General features: G+C 39.0%; 1 protein-coding gene across 2 annotated transcripts; it reads right to left on the minus strand.

Annotated features, from left to right (window-relative positions):
• Nucleotides 1–2,375: 2,375 nt before the first annotated feature.
• On the minus strand, nucleotides 2,376–3,356 carry LOC106094796 (NADH-quinone oxidoreductase subunit B 2). Of its 2 annotated transcripts, none has more exons than XM_013262036.2 (2): nucleotides 3,287–3,356; nucleotides 2,376–3,185 (listed from the first exon to the last, which is right to left on the minus strand). In XM_013262036.2, the coding sequence occupies exon 2, from the start codon at nucleotides 3,178–3,180 to the stop codon at nucleotides 2,521–2,523; it is 660 nt and encodes a 219-aa protein (XP_013117490.1). In that variant the 5' UTR covers nucleotides 3,181–3,185; nucleotides 3,287–3,356; the 3' UTR covers nucleotides 2,376–2,520. The 2 variants fall into 2 exon arrangements, with proteins under 2 accessions (XP_013117490.1, XP_013117489.1); XM_013262035.2 differs by having other exon boundaries at nucleotides 3,251–3,329.
• Nucleotides 3,357–11,509: the final 8,153 nt, after the last annotated feature.

The following is an 11,509-nucleotide window of genomic DNA, read 5'->3' on the forward strand; positions in this document are numbered from 1 at the left end:
ACGGCCGTCGCGAGTAATAAGCGGTATCGAACGGAGAGCCTCAGTGAGGCATGGCGGCACCTGTTCTTGCTAAAATACTGAGTGCCAATGATGCGATAGCCACCCTGTTCACGCGGCGATTGGTCTTTTAGACCGGAACGAGTTTGCTCACCTACAGAAGCTTGACGATGATCGCCATCTCCACATGAAAAAGTGTTTACAACAACATTGACCAGTTGGGTTGTAAATGGGCCAGATCGGTCCATGCTTAGATATAGTTCCCATAAAAATTTCTCCTTCCATTAGACTTCTTGACACACTACAGGCTACAGTTCTTGACCGATTTGGCTGAAATTGCACAATAACTTGTATCTTGCCTGTCAACAGCTCTGTCAAGTTTGAGTCTAAACCGATTTGACTTTTTAACCCTTGGAGGACCCAATGCATGCCCGCTTCAGCAGAGACTTTGCACAACGGCTAGCTTTTTGCCTTCCGAAAGCTGTGTCAAATATAGTCGGTATATAACCTGATAAAATTACAAACCGATTTTCCGATTCAGTTATTTACAGCTCTGTCAAGGTTAGTCCAGATCGATACATTAACTGTTGTAGTTCCCATATTGATATATAACCTGATATAACTCCCATAAAAACCGATTTTCCGATTCAGTTATTCACAGCTTTGTCAAGGTTAGTCCAGATCGATACATAAATGGTTGTAGTTCCCATATAAACCAAATTCCCAATTTGACTTCTTGAGTCCCTAGAACTTCTTCTCCGAATTGGAATCAAACAGCACTCATTCATGTGGAAGTTTATCCCTGTCCCTTAATATAATGTTTGTGGGGAAATTTGCATTTGCAGAGAGATTATTTTGCAGCAGTAATTTTTCGTCTTTTTACCTAGCGATTATTATTTGTTATTAACTTTTTTCAGCTGTGGGGTTTGTGCTTCTTTGTCGCCATTTTCGCCAACTGTTACATCAACATGAGATGGTATCCAATAAATAAACATTGTTAAGAGCTTTTACTCGCTCCAATCAATCCCATGACAACGGGTTGTACGTACCGGATTGACCCGATGGAATCCTCCTTCAGAAAGGGCTGCCCCCTCAGTGTACGACACACTGCTACAACAACTACTAGCTCCAATCGTATTGATGTAGCAGTTATTGTTGTAGCCACATTTTTGTATATTGAGGTAGCGATCCTCGTCAAGCTCTATAAGTGAGCAAGCTGTCCACAGGACCTCTGTGGGAATATTTTTGGCCATTGATTATTTAAAGGCTCCAATAACTCACTCGCCTTGTCATATCGAGTATCATAGACACTCATTATTTACTGAGACTCTCCACTCAATATCGCTGGTTGTCCGCGACAGGAATTGCAGTTACTCCGTATACGAAGCACTTCACTATCCGCAACCTGTGGAAACCTCCGGTAGCTCCAAGCTGAGCTTCTCGTGATGACGATGAACACCACACAAATCTCTTGAATGATGTTGTTGTTGTAGCAGTTTGTTGTGTTCTACCTTTCGTCCGCTTGATTCTGTTCAGTGTCCAGATCCAGAAACTCTGAACGACTAAGATGGGGTGCGTTCAGAGGGATCTGGGTCTGAGTCGAGGGTCTGGCTGGGCAGTTAAACAGGTGACGTGTGTTGTGTGGTCCCTGGTCACAATCGGGACATACATCTTGCACGTCCGCATCAATCCTTGCTCTGAGGTGAGGCGGCTGCATCTGCCGGAACTTAATTGAGCCAGAACTTGAGCCCCGGTTTACCGGGGAGGTCAATTTCTTCAGGTGCAATGGGAGGCGGTTGTTCTCCAAAGCCTACATTCACCCGGCAGCTATTTACCGCATATGCATGAATGTTGTCTAGACCCGCTTGGTCTAGAGGTTCTTTCTTGTAGCGCTGAACCTCACGCTCTAGATCATATAGATCTACCTTAAGGCTTCTGGGCGGTGGATATCTCTCAACAAGATGATGATTTGGATGGTCTCTGCAATAGCAGCCCAAAAGTTATAGCAAATTTTGCCCATTAACATTCCATAAAGAAACAGGGGCAAACTCCTCACATATCAATAAGTGCTGTCCGATTCAAGTTTATGCTCAATATAAGGCGCCTCCTTTTTGTAGCCCAGTCCGAGACTCGTGCTGCTGTGCAATACATGGCATAGTAACTAACAAATGTCGCCTGCATTAGGAGGAGGGGATAACCACCGCTGAAATTTTTTTCTAATGTTGTCGCCGTATTCGAAACCAAGCGTTAAGTATCATAGGCGGATATGCTGTTAGTAACTACAATTTAATTAGTCCTTTCATTATCATACTTTATGATAATGAAAGGACTAATACTTCATAATACATACTTTTATGGATAAATAAATGAACGGAAAGTAGAGAATATTTTTGTTTATTTAATCGGCTATCGTTTTACTTCATATCAGCGCTGATAGGGTATAATCCTTTACAGTTGGTATAGTTGCTCCTTATTTATCTCGGACACATAAAAGTATTATGCTATAGAAATTAATTTAACAAATTATTTTCTGTACCACATTTGCAAGGTTTTCATGCGTTTAACTTTCTTTTGCAATTGCAATACGCCATACATTAATGCTTCGGCCGTGGGTGGACAACCAGGGACGTATATGTCAACTGGTATAATGCGATCACATCCACGAACAACAGAGTACGAATAGTGATAGTAGCCGCCACCGTTGGCACAGCTTCCCATTGAAATTACCCATCGGGGCTCGGGCATTTGATCATAAACTTTACGTAAAGCTGGGGCCATCTTGTTTGTCAATGTTCCAGCTACTATAATTACATCGGCTTGACGTGGTGAAGCTCTAAATACTACACCATAACGATCCATGTCATAACGAGGTGCAGCGATGTGCATCATTTCGACAGCGCAGCAGGCCAATCCGAATGTCAATGGCCAAATAGAGCCCTTACGACCCCAATTCAGCAAGTCATCCAAACGGGCTAAAGACCACTCGGCCATGCTTGATTGTTTTGTGCCAAAGGGACTGTAACCTTTCTTAGGCAATGATGAGTTAGAGTCCACCACCGGCATGGTCTGTTGTTGACGAACGATTAAATTGTTTAAAGCTGGCCCAAAAACCCCAGTCGTTGATGGAATCCCACTTAACTTGGGGGCTTTGTTCGCCAAAATTAATGCAGCGGAGCGCAACATGGCTTCTGAAAAGAGGGATCATAGCACAACATTAACGTTAACAAAATCTATTATTATATTAAATCTTTACCGTCCTTATAAAATATTAAAAATCAAGCAAGCAAACCTTTTTATGTAACTTGCTCCACACAATATTAAAACGTCAAAAATTAGCAAACATATGTTTTAGATGTCACTTCACATATGCTGTAATTAGTGGTTACGTACGTAACTTACGTCATGATACACTAATCGCGAAAGTTCGCTTGGTACCAAGCCATATTAACCCAGGTAGAATACAGCAAACAGCTGAGTACAATATTTTCTCGCCAAGTGCACTATCTCTCAACTAGTTTGTGTGCGTGCGCTAAACCTCGTTTACGCTACTCTTTAAATCCGGATTTAATGGCTCGATCATCTGTTTTCCCTTTATAAAATCAGCTGACGAGAGCCTTAAATACGGATTTAATGAGCAGTGTAAACGGCGTTTTAGCTATAAAGCTGGAGTAACACACCAAGCGCAACACTCACGCCAGGATTCACTGAATAAGGTTAAGCCAAGCGATCAGCCGATATACTTTTTTTTAATATTTGGCAGTACTTGGCATTGAGGATGTCAACTTGTTCTCTTTTTACATTCATTCTTTGTTTACGTTTTCTCCTATATGATGACATTTTCAATCGTCAGATTTGACATCCTTAATGATGTTTATGGGGCCTATCCACTTTGTGTTTTGCATGTGACCTAACCTTCTATTAGTGAATCCTGCACTCACGCGTACTTGAGCAATTTTATGCTCCCACATGCGTTCTTTTGATTGAGTTACATATCAAGATAAATACATTTACAGGAAGTGTACCGCAAATAGCTGAGTACAATTTTTTTCTGGCGGAGTACACTCTCTGTCAACGAGATTTAGTTGTCAAGGCGGATTTAAAAAGGTGGTCTCATGCGAACAGCTGATAACAGCCGTCCAGAGAAAAATTTTACTCAGCTGTTTACGATACACTGCCTGAGTGAAACACCATAAAAAAATTGCAGAAAAAATCTGTGAAAACATTTCATTTGTGGTACTTAGATCTTAATTGAGTGGAAATTTGGCATTCATTAAAAGAGTGGCGAAACGTTTTTCAATTTGGGCCAATATGATAAAAATGAATTTTCGTCGCGTTGCATTTTCTGTTATATAAATAACAATTGTTAGCAAATATAGCTCTTTCACATTAATTTTTCGTGATAACAATATGCAAACAACACAATTTACCAAAAAATGCAGATGGTAAAACATATGATGAGAGTGTTGCCTATATGGCTTTTTATTGCAAAACCCGTTTTTTTTTGAGGATTTCTACAATAAGGAAGACAATGTTTTGTGAAAACTTTCCACAATGAACATTCTTAATACCTACCTTTACAAAAAAATTGTACAATCAAACCATGGCGAAACAATTAAAGGTGGTTATTTGTACAACAACCACAAATCGTATGGCGCAATCTGTCATCTTGTCATCAAGCTGATCGACGTTTTGCCAACAAACACAAGGATATTTGTGTGCGTATGTATATATGTATGTATGTGTGCGTACATGATCAGAGAATATGCGAGAAAGAACATAACAACAAAGAGAAAAACAACAATCTGACATCTTAATACCGTTAAACCTGGTACGCGTGAGACCACCTTTCAAACGACTCTCTGGTGAACACGAGGATTCCTCCTGAATTGAATTCGTACTTTTTTGATGAACATGATTATTATAGACCACCATTAGCAAAGGGCTCAAATAGGAATATTGTGATTAGAGCTCAATCACCACAAGAACGGGTTTTGTACACCTTTTTAAGGCTCTTGAATATTTGTGGGATTTTCAGATCGTTTAAAAAGGAAGAGGTTAACGTTTGTTGGCTACGAGGATGACGTTTAATCTTAGTGTGCGGCCGCTCCGAGTTCTTATAGCATGCAGCCAAGATTGGCCAATGGGCTTGGCGTAAACCGTCAAAAGATACAGTTGGTGCTATTCACCAACATGGGGTAACTTGGTGTGACAACTCAGGGAACAACTCCTAGATGAGGTGGAGCTACCGCTCCCACTACTGATAGGGGTCCTTACAAGCCATTGCAATGTCAGAACTTGGACGTCGCGTTGGATGCATGACGGATTTACGCATGATTTGTGGGGATGAGGAGGAGTTATAGACGGTTTAGAACCTATTGTGGCACTGCCCTGAAATTGCAGGACTATGGCTAAATGAACACCTTTTTTCCTGTCTAAAGTATTTCCAGGCACATAGTCCTTTCGCCATTCTTGACTACAATAGGGGCTTGAAACGGTAGATGGCAGGAGACGTCTCCAGCCCGCCTGGCTTCCATTAATATCATGCGTGTTGGCACCTTATCTTCTTTATTCTAATATCTGGCATTGCACTGCCGTAGATTTGTAATTGTAATTTTGTAATTTATTTATTTACACCCGCACTATAAGAATATAAAATTCTTATAATTAAAGTGCGGGTAGTATCTCCAACAATTGTACATAGTAAACACTTAAAACTAAGAATCTATAGCTATACAATACATCACAGATTTTGAATGAATAACTTACGGAAAAAACTAACAATTGTGGCTTTGTAGATTTGAATTTAAAAGAAAAAAAAAAACAAAAGTGAATTTATCAATTAAAGAGGAATTAGTAGACTTAGTTGATCCGAAAAAAAAAGAAATTAAGGTAAGTATAGAAGAATAAAAATAAATATATAAATGAGTCTTAACATTCATCAACTTAATGCAGTAAAATGTTTCCAAAGTCTGGTTTTAAATGATGCCGAGTTACTGAGTAATTGCAGATCGTTAGGAAGAGAATTCCAGAGACGTACAGCGAATATGAACATATGCCATTCAGAAACAAGCCGATCTTAGGAACAACAATTGCTGTAAGGAGACGCCATACAGAGATAAAGAGTATTCAGAGATGGAATCGCGCCGTCTCAAGCCAAATACATAACGAGTAACGCTATTAAAAAAGGTGTTTAGCTTACGTCTACTTACCGAGTCGCAATTAGCAAACAACTCACAGCCGTAGAGAATGCCAGGAACAAGATAAGTCTTTGCCAAGAGAGACCTAACCCGCAGCGGAGTAACCGACCGAGTGGCCCAGAGAGCACGCAATTTTGAATATCCCTGACCAACGACAGAGTCGATATGATTACACCAAGTCAAAGTGCTGTTAAAAACAACGCCCAAGTTCTTTGCATGAGGAACGATTTCCAATCTAGAGTCGTTAATGAATACTATACCGACATCACATGAAAAACGAGACAGCCTGTTTCTGATAACCAGACACTTGGACTTTACAGGGTTGAGACACAGGCCATTGGCTTTCCCCCACGTGCTGACTCTTGACCATGATCATGATTAAGCAGACGTATGTTTTCAGCAATCTCATCCCTTGGACTGCCGATATATATTTGTACATCGTCAGCGTACATATGTACCTCACAATAAAACAATTGACCCGCCATGTCGTTACTGTACAATGAAAAGAGAAGAGGACCCAGAATTGATCCCTGAGGAACACCTTTTGAAACAAGCAGAGGTGCCGATAGAGAAGACGTATAACTGACGGACTGAGTGCGGTGTGACAGGTACGACAAAATAAGACGAATGGACGTAGAAGAAAAATTGTAAAGATGTCTCATCTTATCACATAACAAGGAATGATCCACAGTGTCAAATGCCTTAGAGTGGTCAAGAAGAACAAGGAAATTTATCTTGTCATTCTCCAAATTGACCCTGATCCTCTCAGTGACCTCTGCCAAGGCAGTTACGCAGCTGTGGTTAGGTCGAAACCCGGACTGTCTCACATATAACAAAGAGTTCTCGTTGACAAAAGACGACATTTGCAAATACAACAATTTCTCAAAGACCTTTGACAAGTAACAAAGAATCGCAATTGGTCTATATTCCTTGGCATTTTTAGGCAGTGGGATGACTTTGGCATGCTTCGCCGCTTTTTAAATCTTTTTCGAGGGCGACACAATGAACCTTGTTCCCTGAGTGAAGCTGATAGCGATTAAGGTTGTTAGACGCGTAGGTTTATAGATGTAACCTTAGTTTAAGAACCAGAACAGCAACAAACACAAAAATCAATTTAGAGAATTTTTATTTTGAAGTTTACATTTTAATAAGACGAATTCAAAAATGAATTGACATATCAAATTCGCCTTTAACTCATCTATTGAAAACATCAACATAGTATTCAATTTTATAACACATTCTAATTTAACTATCTGAGTAAAGTAATTTATATGTTATAAACAAATTTTTGTAACTGTTTAAGCTGATGGCCATAGTAGCCAATCGTCCACCATCGGCACCGCCTCAGCGCACAACACTTTGCTACAACTACAACAACAACATCAGGGATTGGTTCTGTGGTATACTCATGGCTACCATCATCGGATAACAATGTTCTTTTCATGTCCTCAGCACTATCTGTATCAATTACCAGATTTCCTTCTTAGTCTCTGCAGGAGGAGGTGCCTGTACCCAAGCCATCGGTTTCATGTTTGATTCTTCGGTAGAATTTTCGGCTCCAGAACATCTCGATTCGCTAACACTCACTCACACATTTCCTGCGGAAGAGACGTTTCTCCTCACTCCTCTTCCCCTGACTGTAATGTTGCCGTGTATGCCGTATTCTTGGCTGCAGTAACTTTTAGGCACTTCTGGTCGTACCATGGGTTCCTTGGGGAAGGCTTCCTATACCCAAGTACGGATGTTGAGGCTCTTTGCATGGAGTGGGCAATGGTTTGCCATTGCGCTGCTATACTATCGGTAGAGGGAGTGCTTTCTTCAACCAATTGGGTCAGTCGAGTGGAGTATGCTGTTGTGTTTGCAGATTTCCATGTCCAGCTTCCGTGCAGTGTCAGATCGTACGTTTCTCGCCACACTAAGACGTGTGCGAACCTTTGCTGGGGGCGAATCGACGTTCGCCCCTCGGATCGATCGTACATCTAACACGCTGGTTGAATGCCTTAAATCTATCACAACACGATCTATTTGGTTTCTCGTGTTTTGGTCGGGTGACATCTCGGAGCTCGTAGAGAATACCCTTGGTCTGTTCGTCCTTGTCTTCCGTCGGGGCATGGGCGCAAATAAGGTTTATGTTGAAGAATTTGGGCTTTATGCAGATTGTGGCTAGCTTCTCGACCACCGGAGTAAACCTGGTAACAAGTTGTTTCACTCTCCGACTAACCACAAATCCACAGTCAAATTCATGCCTCGTTTCATGGCAGCTATAATAAAGGGCATCACCTCTCTATAGAGAGTGCGGACATTCTAGGTATTCTATTTGGCTGATTTTAAATTCAAGCTCAAGGCAGCCGGTTGTACGTACCGGATTGAGCCGATGAAGTCCTGCATCCTTCAAGGGCTACCTCCTCAGTGTACAACACACTGCCTCGACAACAACAACATAAAGAGTGCGAATATTGCAGATATTCTATTTTGATGACTGCAAATTCAAGCTCAAGGTTTTTTTTGTTTTTTATTTAAATTATTTATCGATATTTCGTGTATAAAATCTTGTTTTGTTTTCCATTTGGATATATCATATCTGGAAAATGCATTGAAAATTGAAATATTGAAAAATTAAAAACCAGCAAAATTAAAAAATAAAACATCCAAAATTTCAGGAAAATTTTTCTTAGAGAAACTGTTATCGAAATATTGTTTTTAGAGAAAACGTTATTGTCTTTCAAGAAACTTTCAATAATTTTTTCACAAAAATGACATTGAAATTAAAAAAAAAGTTGTTTATAAAATGTTGCCTTAAGAAATTCATTAGATTTTTTAACATTCATTAGAATTTTGTTGTTAAGAGAAAAATGTTATTAAAATGTTGTCTTTAGAAAATCTTATTAATATTTGACGTGTCAGAAATCGCGATCCACCATGCCAGGCAAAGTGTTTTTAAAACAGCACACACTAGCATAACTTTGATATCCTTGAATAGAAAGCATTGAATATGATCTCGAAAAATCACAAAAAAAAAAATAAAATTTTATACTTAAGAAAACATTTTAATTTTCATTCCATTAAATTTTAAGTTATAGAAAAAAATTCATTAAAAATTTTAAATAATACATTTTATTAAAATCTTGTCTTTATGTAGAATTTCGACCAAAATCCGTACATATTTTAGGAATCATAGAGAAAATAGTTGCACCCAATTTTGAAAAAAATCGGTTGATAAATGCGCTTGCAAAGACTCTTGAAGTGAAAAACGGGCGACACATATACATGGAAGCTATATCTTAGTTTGAACAGAATTCTATGACATTCACTAGTGATCAGAAGAGTCATAAGAGAAACCTTCGAGCCTAATTTCGTGGGGATCTGTTGACAAATGGCAGTACATATCCAAATCGGACGAACATATATATGGGAACTATCCAAATCTGAACCGATTTCTTCCAATTTCAATAGTGTTCGCCTCTAGGCCAAAAAGATGTATGTAATAATTTTGTACACAAATTAACATGGACAGAAAGACAGTCGGACATTGCTTAATGGAATCAAAAGTGATTATTGTACGACAATAGTGGTGTAGAAAAAGCTTATTCAAAAAACCGGTGCAAGTTTTGGTGAATAAGCTCAGTTTTCGAACAGTTTGAAATCCCTTACTCAGAAACGAAGTACGAACCAATTTTTAGGTCTTTTAAAATTATTTTGTATTATAAACTAAAATCAATCTGGAACAAATGACTAATTTGCAATGGCCAACGATCTACATCAATAATAAGTATTTAAGAAAAATTTCATGCGGATAGCCTCATTCGTTAGAACACTATTGTGATTCAATATAAACATTTCTTTTTCGATATGAATACAACGATCTCGAAACCATGCAAAACTAACCAAGTTCGACACTTTGTCTTACCAGCTGCTCTTTTCCAATATCATTGTTTTGAAATGACAGTAACAGTTCTGAAATGGGCGATGCGAAATAATTGGGGTTTTCGAAAGTTAAATTCAATTCTGAACTACCATGCCGCATTGATACACTTAAGCGTAATTGCATCCCTCTTTCTTTATTTACTTTGACGATTGAATAAGAACTCGAATACTTATTCGTGGATGATAACAACTTCTGCCATTCGTATTTTTCTGACATACATCCTACCATAACACCATAGCCGTATTATCCATAAGAAACTACACCCGAACTTGCTGGTTATAGTATGGGAATGCGTACTACTCCCAATTCCCCTCTCTTATCCTTAACTTTCGTCCCGCCAACGTAATGCAGACAATTTTACTCTCTTTGTTAAAGAAAAAAAAAAAACATGTATATGGGAGCTTCATCTAAATCTGAACCGATTTCCAGCAAACTTCTTAGATATTGTGGTAGGCATCGAGGAAAGAGTTGTGCACAATTTCAGGAATATTGGCCAATAATGCGGTTGCAGTGACTTTAGAAGTGAAATTCAGGCGTAATACATATATGGCAGCTATAAATAAATCTGAACCGAGTTCTATGAAATTCACCAGTAAAATTAAAATACATAGAAAATCACTTTAGCACTTTATTGCAATATTAGTCCAAATCTGAGGAACATATATGTAAAAACCGGGCGATATATTGGGTTGCCTAAAAAGTAATTGCGGATTTTTTAAAAGAGAGTAAATGCATTTTTAATAAAACTTAGAATGAACTTTAGTCAAATATATAATTGCCATTTTGTTCGATAACCTTTTGCCATCTTCCTGGCAAATTTAGTATTCCACGCTCATAGAACTTCTGGCCTTTATCTGCAAAAAACTGAACCAAGTGCGATTTTATAGCCTCATCATTGCCGAAAGTTTTACCATTTAAGGAGTTCTGCAAAGATCGAAATAAATGGTAGTCTGATGGTGCAAGGTCAGGGCTATATGGTGGATGCATCAAAAGTTCCCAGCCAAGCTCACTCAGTTTTTGGCGAGTGACCAAAGATGTGTGCGGTCTAGCGTTCTCCTGGTGGAATATGACACCTTTACGATTGACCAATTCTGTTGTTGACAGTAAACATCCGAATTAATCGTTTGGTTCCTTGGAAGCAGCTCAAAATATACCACACCCTTCCAATCCCACCAAACAGACAGCTTAACCTTCTTTTGGTGGATATCAGCCTTTGAAGTGGTTTGAGCTGGTTCACCATGCTTGGACCATGATCGTTTTCGACTAACGTTGTTGTAAACAATCCGTTTTTCATCTCTAGTTATGATTCGTTTTAAAAACGGATCGAATTCATTGCGTTTAAGGTGCATATCACAAGCGTTGATTCGGTTTGTTAAATGAATTTCTTTCA

Source organism: Stomoxys calcitrans, chromosome 4 (assembly GCF_963082655.1).
Source record: "Stomoxys calcitrans chromosome 4, idStoCalc2.1, whole genome shotgun sequence".
In the NCBI taxonomy this organism is placed as follows: Eukaryota; Metazoa; Arthropoda; class Insecta; order Diptera; family Muscidae; genus Stomoxys; species Stomoxys calcitrans.

Coding starts and splice junctions, on each gene's coding strand:
- LOC106094796 (XM_013262036.2), bottom strand. CDS start 3,180: ATGTTGCGCTCCGCTGCATTAATTTTGGCGAACAAAGCCCCCAAGTTA.